This window comes from Perca flavescens, chromosome 19, assembly GCF_004354835.1.
Source record: "Perca flavescens isolate YP-PL-M2 chromosome 19, PFLA_1.0, whole genome shotgun sequence".
Taxonomy (NCBI): Eukaryota; Metazoa; Chordata; class Actinopteri; order Perciformes; family Percidae; genus Perca; species Perca flavescens.
In genome coordinates, this window is record NC_041349.1 from 11274008 (window position 1) to 11289757 (window position 15750).

The following is a 15750-nucleotide window of genomic DNA, read 5'->3' on the forward strand; positions in this document are numbered from 1 at the left end:
TTGTGGTTAATTTGCCTGCTCTTTGACTCCTCGCCCTGCATCCACCCACCCATCTCATTTTGAACACTCACACAAAGAGTACTAACATGTCATCTCCCTCCCACACACGCTGCATGCATCGCACCGTAAGCCTGAACCACACGGACCTCAGAGAGAATCAGGGTTGAACTGGATGTGGAAACAGCTGGATTTACTGTGGAGTCTGTTGGAGAAACATTATTGTAGGGTGATATTCAAATTGTCCTGTGTGGCATTTGAGTTTATCTTGTAGCCGTGGGGAAAACGAGGGGGGGGGGGGAGCGAAACCTCTTAAAAATGATCAACAAGAAACTCAAGATAAGGCATCCTTAAGCTCTCTCTGCTTTGACTTTCATGTCGTCCTCTCTCCTTTCACCGTTTCTTTATCCATCCTCAAGGTTTTCATCTTTGCATTCATTTACTCTTCTTATTTGACCAAATCTATCTATCTATCTATCTATCTATCTCTATCTATCTATCTATCTATCTATCTATCTATCTATCTATCTATCTCTTCGTGGCCAGAAGTATGTAGACAGACCTGCTTTTTGGGGTTATTTCATTGTGAAATCCTGATGCTACAGCATACCAGGATGAGTTATGTAAGAATCAGTTCCCCTTCAAGGAGCCACAGCGTCAAAATCAGAGGTGGAAAGTAACTCATTACAAATACTCACGTTACTGTAATTGAGTAGTTTTATGAGAGTTTTTTTTTTGTGTATTTTTACTTTTTTGTGTATTTTTTTTTTAAATATGTAATTTGACTTTAATTTGAAGTATTGTACTTTGCTACATTTTAAATCACATCTGTTACTGGGTAAAAAAAATGGTTTTAGTTTTGGTTTTGGCATAGTTGTTTTTCTTTCTTTAAAGGTATTTTTGGCTTTGTGCAAAAGACAGCGATTTAATTTAATAAATATAATAATAAATATAAAATAAAAAAGTATATGTCCCCCTGCTGTTAAAAAGTAAATTTTACTCTGAGTAAATTTTAAATGAACTGAAACTGGAATAGATTTTTATACCGGTAATTTTACTGGTAAAGTCATCAAAGTAATAGTACTATTAGTAGAATATTTTTGTACTCTTTCCATCTCTGGTCAGAAGCACAGTGTCCGAGTGTTATGTTTGGGTGTGCACATACTTTTGGTTGTCTATTTTTCTTTCTATCTACTCATTGTTTTTTTTTCTTCTTTTCCCCTCATTTACACGTTTCCTTCAACTTGTTGCTGCTCTTTTTTTTATTTCTGCCCCTTTTACTCCTCCAATTGTTTCCTTCCTATATCTACTTCTTTTCCTCTCACCTCTCCCATTATGCCCTGCTTCCTCTTGGCTAACGGTGTGTTGTGTGTATTTCGGACTCCAGGGCGACTCGGGTCTTCCCGGACCCAGCGGAACTCCCGGCGACGGGTCGCTAAGAAGCGAACAAACTCTCACTATCTACAAAGGAGATAAGGTAACACAGCAAGGGAAGGCTATAGGACCCGAGGTTGTAGCGCTTCCTCAACACACACACAAACACATACATGGATGTGGTGGGCTTTCGTTATAAAAGTGGTATAAAGGAAGTGAGTAACACAGCAGGCAGGCAGGCGGCAGGCAGTTTGTTGTTAAAAGAGGAAGAGGAGCAATGATTGCAGTAAACTTTACAGCCACGGAGGGGAGGACAAACGAGGAGTCAAAGGAGGACAAGACCTGGGGAGAGATGGAGGACAGGTTGGTCCAACAGTCCAGCAACACAAAGCAGAGCTACTCTGGGGACAGAAATAATCTCAACCTTTGCTTAATGTCAATGTCAATTTTATTTGTATAGCACCTTTCATCAAACCCAAAGTGCCTTCCATTGATGAGTGGATTATTATTATTATTATTATTATTATTATTATTATTATTATTATTATATCATGCAGTAACTGAACAGCCCTGTGACCTACCAAAATAAAAGCTTCCATCATCAGAAATACATGAAAATAAATCATATTGCCAAAGAGACTGTTCTCCCCGAAAAACGCTCCCATAGGTCGTTTTTTCAAGCAGCAATTACGACCTATATTTAGGTTTCTAGTGGTGGCGCCCTCTAGTGGCCATAATAATTATGACGGCAGCAAAGCAGGAAGTTAGTTGATGAAATATAAGAGCGCCAATAGTGGATGGGTCAAACAAACACAGGACTTTCACCTAGGAGAACAGGGTTTGTGTCCAGTTTGAAACTCAAAGTAGCCTAAACTGATCGAGATCTGAGGAGCAGTTAACCACAGTCCTCACAAATCCACCGGATTTAAAATACCAACACAAACAAAAGTGGAAGGAAACGGAAAATACAGAATTTCCTGCAGCACCGTAGCAATCCTAGAAGTGGAACGCAAAGGATATAGACTACGTACGTAGTAACCTTCAGGAAGTGAAGTAAAGTCTGATTTTAACCCAATCCACCATCTTTTTATAAAGTTAACCAAGTAGTTTTTGTGCCTGCCTAAACATAACCAATTGCGACCATTTCACAGCGTAAAAGACGCGTTTAAAATCCCGACCTTTACGTTCAAAACCTCGACCGACTCTCAGATTTCCTGGTTTAGATATGAGGATGAAAAACGCTCCTGTGAGTCGTATTAGAGGGTAGAAATGACCCATATCGTCGTGTGATTTAGAGAACTTGTTGGAACTGTAGATCTTTGGCTCCTTTCATTGAGGTGTAGCTCAACCAATCAGATCCTTTCTGCCTCCAGAGATTCTTGGATTGTGATAAAAGTATGGTAACCTAAGCAATGATCTTCATACTAAGACCAGCCTCTCTCCATCAACCCTATATGTCCTCACTCCTCCACTCACTCAACAGCCCCTTCAGTGGCTTTTGTCACAGTCCCCGTCCTCCAGTCAACGGTCACCCATCTCTCCTCCCTGTCTTCCCTAAAAGCCCCAAATCTCTCTGCCGTTGCCCCCGCCATCTCCCTCGTCGCCACAGTGATCAGTGTAAACAGCTCTCTCTTCCCTTGGTTACGGCATCCAGGGCGACGTGGGCTTGCCCGGTGACCCCGGCCAGCCATTGGTCAATGGCATTGTGGAGTTTGTGGGTTTTCCCAAAGGAGACAAAGGAATGCAGGTTTGTTGGAAAACGCAACTCTTCTGGTACTCGGGTTTCTGACGGCGAGCAGGATGAGCTGCACCGTGTCAAAGGATGGTCGAATGCAGCCATGTGTCCCTCAGCATCCTTCCTAATCTTTACAAGTTTCTCTTGGTAATTAAAGGACAAATCTGGCGCAAAATGAACCTAGGGGTTAATATCACGTGTACCGAGTCGACCGTTCTCTGGGATTAGTTTTCATGCTAATCGAACGTGACCAGTTTCGAACAGTCACGATCAGTCAAACGCCAAATGCCGTGCAATCAGTAACCAGTAACATAGCTCAAGCATGGCGTTCGTCATTCGACTGATCGTGACTGTTTTCCCAAGATGGCGCCCGCCTGTACACATGAACGCTACTGTCTTTATAAACTTTGTTTTTAATAAACTGTCTCTACACTTGCTTCGGTGTACATGTAGCAGTGTTCGAACTATACCGTTGCCTTCGGGGGAGCCCACTTTTTTCCACGCTGGGGGTCGTAGTGCGCTTGCGACTTACAATGACTTACAAAGATACATACTGTAACAGCTACAAGTGTATGCACTACAGGATTTACCCTATTATACTTTATCGACAGGAGTAGATAGGTCAAATAGCAAACAGCCAGCCACAAATAGTCTATAAACAAAGCATCAGGCTGTTTTTGAGATTTCACATGAACAACGGTTAAAGTTACTCAGGCTACCGAAGAATACCAGAACTCCTCCGTTCAATTAGACCTTAGCAACGCACCCCAAGTTTCCATCCTTAACAAACAGCCATGAATATCGGCTCTTCCAGTCTCTCCACTCAAGAACTTTGCGCGCCGATTAATGGCCTCCAACATTTATATTTTTTCTATGAATCTTTGAGTTAACATGTAGCCTACTAAACATGAGTTGAATTTGCACCGCAGCGCTGCCACGCCTTGATGCTCATAACAAGAATAGCATGTATAGTTATCTTTATTGAAGTGAATTAGGTTCAAATCGCCGACATGCATGAATGAGATTTTTGCAGTTTTACACATAATAATCCACGATGATCACATTACACAAAACTGAAATTGCACGTCAAAATGACACATATTTTTAGAGACCCCCTAAAATTTCACAAATCACGTTTTCAGGGGAGCCCATGTCTTATTAAGGGGAGCTGAGCTCCCCCTAGCTCCCCCGTAGTTCGCACCCTGCATGTAGGGACCCTCATTATGCTACCATGGAAGTGTGGTGCTATTTTGAGCCTTGTTATTGGTATAAAAATAGCGATTTCTTTTTACTTTACCAGTGCCCCAACGACTAGCGTTATAAGCTAATTAGCGGTTTGCGCTAAAACTGGTCACATTCGATTAGCATGAAAACAAATCCCAGAGAACGGTCGACTCGGTACCCATGTGTTATTAACTCCTTGGTTCATTTTGTGCCGGATTTGTCCTTTAAGTGAACAAAATGGATACATGACTCTACTTACTTTTTTTTGTACTTTCCAAACAAGCCATTGGTTTTCTACACAGTATGAAAACTTTCAAAAGATAATCCATCCCAATAAGCATTTCAGCAGCTTTACTGTTTTATTTATATTTAAAGTAAAACATGCTTTTTTTGTAATCATCACGTAATGGAGTTGTTAGCAGACTTTTGAAAAGCTGTCTTTTATTGTTGCATTGAAGGACGCTCCAAGATAGGAGTGTTGTTCAGTAAACCACAACTTTTGTTTTTATCCTTTTGATACCATGATGGTTTAATGTTCCTAAATAATCCAGTGTTTCTTTTTCAGCACTCAAATGCACTTTAATTTATGAACGTCAACGAGTCCTTGAATGCACCAACGGAGGACAGTTTTGAATCCAATCTTTGAATCAAATGTCCACTGTGATGAAAGTTGATTTACCGTATACACTGAAAAACAATTGCACGAAGAACAAAGGAGTTTTTACTCCTATTGACCGTGACCTGGGGTACTCAAAATATACAGCCTGAGGGGATAGTTTCAAACTCAAAGTGAAGGGTGGGGGTTGGGGTGGTTGTGCAGTATATAGTCTGCGGAGTACTTGCTGGTCAAAGATAGCCGTCTGATACAGTTTGCACGGACTTACGAAAGGTATGTTCAATCATAAAGAATGTGTAAGACTCTCAATATTGCTCACAGTTCATTTCGTGCAAAAATGATGGCGCTCTCATGGTTACCTTTGTTCTCTCTCTGTCTCTCTCAAAGGGTGAACCTGGCCGAAAGGGATTCAGAGGATTCACTGGCAATCCTGGACAACCTGTAAGTGGTTTTTCTTTCTTCCAGAGACATACATTTCCAATGGCATTTCTGTACAATAAATATTGCTTGTGTGTGTTAAGTGAGAATATACCAAACGTACAGAAAAAAACCCAACGTAACTTTACTTGAAAGAATCGAAAACAGCTGAGAGATCAATTAAGAGAAATTCTGGCTCATGAGACTCAACTATGAAGAATTTTTTTTTTAAATTTATTTCCAGGGACTATTCGGCTATCGTGGTGAACTTGGAGAGAAAGGCATTCCTGGATACCCCGGGGCAAGAGTAAGAGATAACTACCGTATTAGACTAATTCCATGCATTAGAAGTAGAAATATCCTCCCCTGACCTCAGCATACTGGAGCATCCTTATCATGTTCTATTTCCATGGTGAAATGTATTGATCTATCACTTTTCCTTTCCCCTTTCCTCTGTGGTGGATGTTGTCTTTTATTCCACCGAACAGGGTCCCCCTGGCTTTAACGGGCCTCCTGGAGCTCCAGGACAACAGGTGGGCTTTTGTGACCGTAAACATGAGTCATTTTATGTAGGCCTATAATCAGCAGAATGACATAATGCATAAAGCAACGGTTTTGTGTAATCCCCTTCACTTCCTCCATTATGTTCCTACATTATCACACTTTGTGGTTTATTTAGAAACATTTTTTACATACATATTTAAGTGTAAAACCATCTTTCATCTGTACAGTAAATTCAAACCAGATTTCTTTTTTTTCTGACACAGGGATTAATAGGTAATCCAGGTTTCCCCGGGCAACAAGGATACATAGGACCCAAGGTAAAATGAGTGTGTTTGTGTTTTTGCTGTGTGGCAACTCCATACTGCATATAGGCTGCATACAGTATTTATTGTTCTAACCTTGATAGTGTTGTGTTTTGCATTTAGATTACAAGTAATCAACACAATCAACTGTTTTATACCAACAGGAGATGGAACAATATAAATACGTCAATCAAAATTCAACTCATAGTTATTTTGTTTGTTTTCTGATGTGTTCCTCAAGCTGTTTTAGCACCATCCATGATTACTTTAAACATTTTCCAGCCGTGAAAAGCTTCTTCATTTAACTTATTATTATTTTTGTCACTTTTTCAGTGTGAACACACTCAACTACGTAGTACTCAAAACCTGCCTAGAATGAACACTGTATGAAGTGCTTTTTTTCGTTGCAATACCATTGTTTCTCCAGCAGATGGCGAACATGTTTGTTAAATGAATTTGATCAAGGATGGTTTAATATAAAAAAGCCGATGAAGAAACTTCCCCCTTATGGTTTTATTCTTGTTATTTAGCACGATGCTGTTAACTGGTAATGATTTAATTTAATTGTTCAGTTTGTGTGGTTCAAATAGGTTTAAAAGACTTATTTAAAGTTGTAGGAATACCACACAGTAAGCTAGCAGTAATATCCAGCTAGCAGGTTACATATATAGTGTATATATATATATATATATATATATATATATATATATATATATATATATACAGTGTATATATATAACCTGTAAATTAGGGAGCTTTTGACAAAGCTATGTCTCTCAAAATATCAAAGTTAGCCATTTATTCAAAACAGCAACTATGTTAAATCACTTTGGATTCCTTCAGCTTGGCACAAGCTTGTCACAACAACAAGCTTCATATAGCTTTCACTACTTTCCCTATGTTTCCGCCTATGTGATATGTATTTCCTTTTATTTTGTGTGTCTCTAAAAGGGAGACCAGGGCGACCCAGGACCACCTGGACCTCCGGTTTACCTTTCTAATCTGGGCACTTTAGTTCAAGGTAACACAAAATACAAACTCATCATTTGTGGGAGGAAGAGGGCGTTAAGGGAACAAGAAGGGGAGGAAACAGCATGGATCGCACTCTAAAACATCCATGATCCCACTGCAGTTTTAGGCAAGACCCGCCATACGAAGCTGTCCAATTGGTTGAGGTTAGGCTTTGACCCACAAGTGTCAAACTTAAGGCCTGCGGGGCAAATCCGGCACCTTGCAAATTTTGATCCGGCCAGCATATCAATTTAGGTTCAAAATTGTGTCCATCCTAATTGTGCACCAAACCAAAAGAAAATGTAAACTTTTTTTCAAACTGCAATTATGCAACACTTAAAGCAGAATTTGGCAGATGTGCCAACTTTGAGTCTCAGAAATTCCCCAAGAAGTATAGAGTTTTCATATTCAGGCTGGTTTTCATGGTGCTTTTTGACATTTTTGTAGCTTTTTGTCGACCAAACTGTAAGTGAGAAGGCTACATGAAACATGCATTAATACAGTCACAAAATACTTTACATTTTCAAAATAAAATCATGTCTATAAACTATACATGTCTGGCCCTCGATGCAATTCTCATTTTCCAGTGTGGGCCTTTGTGAAATTGAGTTTGAGTTTCCTGAGGTTAGGATAGGGCGGGTCTTGCCTAGAACTGCAGTGGGTTCCATAATAACGCCAAAAGCACATATTCGTAATAAAAAATAAAATATATATATATATATATATATATATATATATATATATATATATATATATATATATATATATATATATATATATATATATATATATATATATCTATATATATATATCTGTACTAGTTTCTTGTGTTGACTTTCTCTTCTCTGATTGGCTGTAGGACCAACAGGTGACCCGGGTCTCAACGGCCTCCCCGGTGCCCCCGGTGACCAGGGATTTCAAGGAAACCCAGGACCACCAGGCCAGCCAGGGATTGTTGGATTTGGTACAGGTAATATACGCAGACACTCATAGTATAATACAGATATGCAAGGGGCAGGGTCCAAAATTAGCACACATAGAATAGAATAGAATAGTTTATTCGTCATTGCTTTACAGACACATCAGCCAAATGCTGGTAAAATATAGAGGTGGCTGGTAGATTTGCTTCACTCATCAGCCCAAAAACACATTTGTAATCTATTGAGTGGCTGGTTACAATTTGAACATTCAATAGCCATTTGGCTGGTGGATGAAAAAGTTAATTGCGGACCCTGGCAATGGGTTTATGTTTACATAAATTAAATAAATCAACCCATCTCCGCTGTTCTCATGTGCAGGTCGTCCTGGAGCTCCAGGTTTCCCCGGCAACAGCGGCCCAAAGGGAGAGAAAGGAAACCCAGGCATACAAGCGTATGGGTCGGAAGGAATCCCTGGCTCCCCTGGACTCCCCGGCCCCCCCGGCCCTCCTGGACCTCGGGGCCCGTCTAGTACGTTCACACAGAATCAACTGACAAAAGCTCTTCCTTCACAGCTGGTCGTGATAGGAACTGTCGTGGCTCATTTGAGAGACGAGAAGGCTCCCGACGGAAATGACAAAACCCACTGAATAGAGCCGACCGATAAAGGATTTTTAGGGCCGATATTGATACAAATATTTGGTGATTTAAAGATCCGATATTACGATATATCGGCCGATATATATATATTTTTTTTAAATCCAGAAACGCGTAACAAAACATAAACAGACTTCCTTAACATTAACATCCCCACTAGAATAATATGATAATGCCGTTTAAAAATAAACAGAGGGACATCAAAATGTTCTGATAAATAAAATGTAGAAAAATACAAACTTAAGATATGAAACTTTAAGGGTTAAACACGAGTGTTGCCAACAGGGATGTTGTAGAGCACCCTGCGCCAACGCCACCACTCAGAACATGGTTTAAGGGTGTTTTGTCCGTTTTTATTTTATTTTTTAAATATTTATATTTATTGGCCATTATAAATTGCGATACCGATAGTTTGGAAAATGCCTAATATCGGCCGATAATATCGACGGGCCAATATTATCGGTCGGGTTCTACCACTGAACATAACCACAACTATTTTAAACTTCCCTTTGTGTCTTGTTTATGTTGTGCATGTATGTTGTTTGTGACTGCTGTGACAAAGCACTTTGAGCTATAATGCCTTGGAGCTAAAATTATTGAATTTGTTATTATTATGAAGAAAAAACTGTTGTACTTCTAGATGAGGATACAGCATCTTTATCATCCTGTCACTGAGCTGCCTTTCGGCATTAGTAAAAGGATTGTGTATTTTCTTTTTACCAGCCATATTCTCATTATTCTTATTCTTTATTTTATAAAGGACAACACACATGAATTAACATTTCTGTAAATGTGCCGGTGTTAGCCAGCTGGCTAATTTTCCACTGTAGTCCTTTGGCCAGATGATTTTAGACCAGAGCAACAGGAAACAGCAAGATATTACTACAGGTTAAACTATACAGACAGAAGTCAACAAGACACCATACAGAGAGCTGAAAATGTATGTACTGGTATGCTTTCTGTTTTTTTAACCAGCCACAGAAGCTAGTTTATTTCTTAAAGTATAAGACAAGATAGAAACAGACTTTAAAACATCATGGCTGACTGATTTAACTGTCCTCCAAGGATCCATTGAACCCTGCATCATCTATCCTGAGCAGCCCAAAGGCAGGTATCCTAAGCACGGCCATATTGCCACAATCGGCGTGACAATATTCAGCCCGCTAAACTGAAATTCAAAGCAGCAAACACAACTTTCAGCAGGCAGTATCTAACAGGCAAAATGCTTACTTTTGAAGCTACCCTCTGTGCAGGCTGCGGTGGTAAGTACAGTAAAAGGAGAGCGCAGGCTGTTCTTCAGACTTGGACGCGAGGGTCTCTCTACTCCAAGCTTCTTTTTCTCATCTTTGGCCACAAGGTGTCGCCTGCTCTGTACATAATTCACTGATTTTACATGGACGTTATTGCATGGCAGCAGCGTTGTTTTCCAAACGGGGATTTTTTTTTATTTTTTTTATTTTGTCGGTACAAACACATTACAATGAAGGAAAATAATGTTGAAACACAAACTGAAAGAAAATACTAGGGCCGTACTGAATGTCATTTTTTTAATCACATTCAAAGCTTCTTTTCAGTTTTTTTTTTTTTTTTTTTTTTTAAATGAAGCTTCGAATGTCTGTCAGGACATGTTATGACGTCATCACGCTAAAACGTGAAACGTGTACTCAGTTCAGCCTTTCTCCTCTTCTGTCAGTATTTTGCTAAAATACAACAAACAAAAAAAAAGGAAATAATATCCAAATTGAACATTGACTGGAAACTAAAAGGCAGCACAAAAAAACCGAATGACAGTTACATTTTAAAGTGCAGTTTTCAACTGATATTTTCTTTCAACGAACTCAAAAAATCTCTGAGTGTCTTTTGCGACATGTCGCGACTGTCGTGTGTTTATTGCGCAATTTGATATCGCGTAGGCTATTAAAAATAAAAAAACATCTATTGTGCACAGCGGTGGAAGAAGTATTCAGATCCTTTACTTAAGTTAAAGTACTAATACCACACTGTAAAAATACTATCCAAAACAGTTGTGTGTTTAATGGTCTAATCATTTCAGCTGGACTTGTAGGCCGTTTAATTTAATTCATAATAACACATCGTATTTTATAAACTACATGTGTTTCGTGTGTAAAACATCTTAATGTGTAGTAACTAAAGCTGTAACAGATGAATGTAGTGGCGTAAAAAGTACAATATTTCTCTCTGAAATGTAGCGGAGTAGAAGTAGAAAGTGGCATGACTCAACATGTGTACTTAAGTACAGTACTTGAGTAAATATACTTAGTTACATTCCACCACTGATTGTGCAGCCCTACTAATGAACTAACACTCAGGGCCCTATCCGGCTCCCGGCGCAGCGCAACGCCCGACTTTGCTAGTGTCTTTGCTAGTTTAAGACCTGTCAGATTCCCGTCCAGCGCCCACGTCGTTTAAATAGGAAAATGCACCTGCGCCCATCTGTGCACCCATGGGTGTGCTAGTCTTACAGGGAGGTGTGTTCAGGTGCATTCTTGGCGTATTACTAGCTCGAGGCAGCGGGAAGAGATGGCGCCATTGACCAACAAAACCTGGTCTAATGTCAGTAACGCAACATGTCATTGTTATTTTAACAGCACATTAGTAAAATGTGCCTAGGCTTATGCACAGCGTGCACACACTATGCTTGTTTTACACACACACACACACACAGCAGCACACAAACATGCAAAAGATTACAAATAAAAATATGGTGCCAATCCGCCATCATAACAGCAATGCACCAAGGTCCAAACACACCTGGCTTTTAAAGGGAATGGGAGCTGACACTCTGATTGGTTTATTGCATGTTACGCCCAAAACACACCTATGAATTAATGAAGACACTAAGTACAAGCCTTTAGAACCATGCGCCCGGCGCATGGACCCTTATTTTTCCGCCGTCAAACTACCAAAAGTGGATTTGGACACGCCCTAAACGCACCTGCGCCAGGCGCTTCACGCCATGCTCTCAGATCGTTAAAATAGGGCCCCCGGGGTTATCGGTAAGTCCAGAACAAACATCCATTCACAGATGATGCATTTGCATTCCCACTGGATACCAAACAATACTATACATGTGTATTCCTAGCAGTTTGTTTCCTTTTGACTGTGTGGGTGCCAAACGGTATGCATGCTGCTTGTGGCAAGTAGCTCTTAGCCATTATACTCAATGTAAAATCACTGAATTAGCCCAAGTACAACGCTGTTTTATATTTTTAATACAATATAAACAACTTCATGCTTTTATCACTTTAAATAAAGCTCTGTCGTCTTGCAACAGCAGCTGAACTCTTTCATATTACATGCTGAGCAAAAAGACTAATCCTGATTTCACACTGTGACACCAAGCTGCACTTGCACTGCGCTGGTTTCAATTCAGTTACATTAGAGAAATATTTAGGTGTGAAAATAAGTTCCTTTCAAGACGGGAACTTTACAAATATCCATTTTTCTTTTCTACGTCCTACATCAGTCAGTGCAATTCTGCTTGTGTTCAGTGTGACATCTAAAAATAATAAAACTTGTCTATTGTTTATGGCTAATTTACCATCTAAAACCTCTCATTGATTGGACTTTGTGTGTGTGTGTGTGTGTTTGCGTGCGTGTGCGCGTGCGTGTGTGTGTGTGTGTGTGTGTGTGTGTGTGTGTCTTCCCCAGATGTACCCTACAGTGTTCCTGGAGTGCCTGGGCTGCCTGGTCCCAGAGGACAGCCGGGTAACAGAGGATACGATGGCTACAGAGGTACACACACACACACACACACACACACACACAGACACACACACAGACACACACTCTGACCGAATGCTCTCGGACAAAATCTCTGCAAGAAATTACCCGATGAACAACATTGTTGTTTTAATTCAGTATGATAACAGGACAATAACTGTTGAAACAACTTCTTTACTTATTTTAACTTATTTCTTTTTTTTACATTTTGTACCAGAGGTCTCAGACTCCCGGCCAGCGGGCCAGACACGGCCCCCTTATCGATTTTATGCGACCCGTGAATGTCTCCCGTAGTCACAGGCGTGCTTTGCAATCTGCACCGCGGCCGAACACGCAGACTGTAGCAGCTTGCGGCGTTTCTCTCACAGAAACAGACAGCGGTAAAGCTCGCCGCCGCTCGCATCGCCACAGTCAAACCAGCCGCCGCTGAAGTTGGAGACAGACGCCGGCGGAAGCAGAGCGAAGTCCCGGTGAGCAGAGCAGACGTAGCAACATCGCTCGCAAAAACAGCCTCAGGGGAATTATTGAAATGAAATGAGCGGGTTTGACCACAGAGATGCGAGTAATAGTGTATGCACTAGTCCAAAACGCAAGGACCTTCTTCCTGTATTTACTTGTTTGTTCCCGCCTCAGACACATCTGACCAATGAGCCGCAGGTGTGAAAGCGCCCTTGCAGTTAGAGTAATTTCTTTTGTTTTTAGAGGTAAGTTGTGTGAAATGATTTTGATTGAATGGTTATAGTCATGCTTCCAACTGGAGTCCACGTGTCCTGCACTTTTTTTTTTAACAAATATGATTTTGGACATCCCGTTTCTGCGGTAATAACATATTTTGTCTCGAGAACAGGCTCCGTGATCATCTCCGTTCGTCTCGTTCCTCTGCTTTGAGCCCCTCTTTTCCGTTGTTCCTCTCTTTGATTCATCCTCCTTACCCCCCACCTCCTCTGTTGTCCCATTTCCCCTCCGTCCTCCAGGTGATCCTGGCGACTGTGCCTGCATAGGAGGAGGCACCTCAGGGTTGCCTGGGTTACCTGGACCCCCGGGACCCAACGGCAACCCCGGCTTTCCGGGACGAAAGGGCGAGGCTGGTGACAGCGGTCCACCGGGCTTTAATGGCGGTCAGGGACCTCGTGTACGTTGAGTTTGAGTATTTTTCGCAACAACTTTTGCCTCCAAATATCAGATTATGTTGTAGAGTCCAGTGTTTAGTCCCAAAATGAAATGTGTGCGTGCAAGTTTGACAGAAATCCCTTCATGTCTGTCCTCCAACAGGGTCGCGCTGGTGAGTCCGGTTTCTTCGGGCGTAAAGGAGAGAAGGGGGCGCCTTTCTTCTCCGACCGTTTTGGGGTGAAAGGAGAGCTCGGAGCTACTGGACCCAGAGGACCTACCGGGGAAACGGGAAAGCCTGGCAGAGACGGACTGCCGGGCTTCTCCGGAACCCCTGGACCCCCAGTGAGTGCTTCTACACACAGTACACATATTACAGCTGCAGTCTCCCAGCTGCAGTCTGGCAGCCAATAGGAACACATTCTCTCTCTCTCTCTCTCTCTCTCTCTCTCTCTCTCTCTCTCGTTGAAATGACCTGTGATTGGCCAAAGTTTCCCGTGACATTCTAGATTATCTAAAGCCCAAAAACTGAGCCAAGAAGAGGTGCACAAGTCTAGTTTTCTCTCTGATCTGATAAATTACAATATGCTAAAACATAATAATGGAATGTGTGCCCAACGACGGCAAAAAAAAAAAAAAAAGAAAGTGCCTACCCCAGCTTTAACCTAAAGTTCATCTCCAGGTTTCTAGAAAGTTTGTAAAAGAAGGTTTACAAATAAGGATTTGAAACAACCTGTTCTTCCTCTCCTCTCCTCTCCTCTCCTCTCTCCTCTCTCCTCTCTCCTCTACTCTCCAGGGTGACGCTGGCTTCGGCACAGTTGGAGAGAAAGGTTTCCCAGGGTTCCCGGGGCCAAAGGGTCGTCCCGGTGGCCCCGGCGATCCCGGCATCGGCTACGCCGGCTTGCCTGGCTTTCGTGGAGAGCCTGGAGACCCCGGTATCCCTGGGTTGCCAGGGCCACCAGGTTCACCCGGACTTAACGGTTAGTGATGCCTTGGAGGAGCCTGTGTGTGTGTGTGTGTGTGTGTGTGTGTGTGTGTGTGTGTGTGTGTGTGTGTGTGTCTGAGTGCGTGCGTGCAACGCGTGTGCGTGTGTGTGTGTGTGTGTGTGTGTGTGTGTGTGTGTGTCTGAGTGCGTGCGTGCAACGCATGTGCGTGCGACGCGTGTACGTGTGCATGCGTGTGCGTGTGTGATGCCTCATTCTCCCCACAGGTTGAAACCCCTGCGACCATAAATCCATCCCATCCAATTGCTGTCCATCCTCCATACTGTAGTTGCCATAGCAGCCTCATCCTAACACTGTCAACCGAAGAAGATATTCTCTAGGGTAGGGGTCTTCAACGTTTTTTAAGTCAAGCACCTCTTAACTGAAAGAGAGATGGAGCAGGGACCCCCTACTACAGATATTGTGTAAAATGAAGTTGTATGCGGCCTAAAGCTTTTATACATACCTTTTAGTGCATAGCTAATACTAAGCTATTGAAATAATCATTCTTGGCAGGATTTCATTTTTTATCCAGGTAATCTGTTTGAGAACAACTTCTCATTTACAAACATGACCTGGCCAATCTTGTTTTAATTTTAAACATACATGTGGCACAGTGGATTGTTAGGAAGAAGAGAGTTTTAGTTTAGTTTAGTTTATTAAGGATCCCCATTAGCTGACGCCTTGACGACCAGCTAGTCTTCCTGGGGTCCAACACTACATTTAATCAAACAATATTAAAAATTTCATAACATATACAGAAAAAAAAAAATGTAAGAAAAAAAGAAAATAAATAAAATACATGCAACAATATCTGCCAACAAAACTAAGTAATAAAAACAAAAATGACAAATTAAATTAAATGAAAAACAATAACAACCAAGCAAATAGAGAAATATCTTGAAAACAAAATTATATATTACAATATATTACATGGTTAACATTTAAGTTGGTTACATTCACAAAAACACACAATCAGAAACCTCATAATAATTAATTTAAATGAAGGCAAGATTTGACTGTCTTTTTTTAAAATAGTCTTTTCCTGTGATAAAACAAATGTTACTAGGGATTTTATTCCACAAAGAACTTGCTCTGTAAATAAAAGTTTTTTTTCCAGTTATTAGATTTTGGTAAAGGTAACATCAAGAAAGAAAAGAAA

General features: G+C 41.1%; 1 protein-coding gene across 1 annotated transcript in view; it reads left to right on the forward strand.

Moving 5' to 3' along the window:
* Positions 1-15750, forward strand: part of col4a6 (collagen, type IV, alpha 6) — a 161391-nt gene that overhangs the window by 118311 nt on the left and 27330 nt on the right. The window contains exons 13-24 of the mRNA XM_028564646.1: positions 1385-1474; positions 5334-5387; positions 5608-5670; positions 5852-5896; positions 6131-6184; positions 7121-7190; positions 8040-8150; positions 8479-8628; positions 12427-12510; positions 13473-13630; positions 13771-13950; positions 14402-14585. Coding sequence (XP_028420447.1) covers positions 1385-1474; positions 5334-5387; positions 5608-5670; positions 5852-5896; positions 6131-6184; positions 7121-7190; positions 8040-8150; positions 8479-8628; positions 12427-12510; positions 13473-13630; positions 13771-13950; positions 14402-14585 — 1243 coding nt within the window. The remainder of the gene's footprint in view (positions 1-1384; positions 1475-5333; positions 5388-5607; positions 5671-5851; positions 5897-6130; positions 6185-7120; positions 7191-8039; positions 8151-8478; positions 8629-12426; positions 12511-13472; positions 13631-13770; positions 13951-14401; positions 14586-15750) is intronic.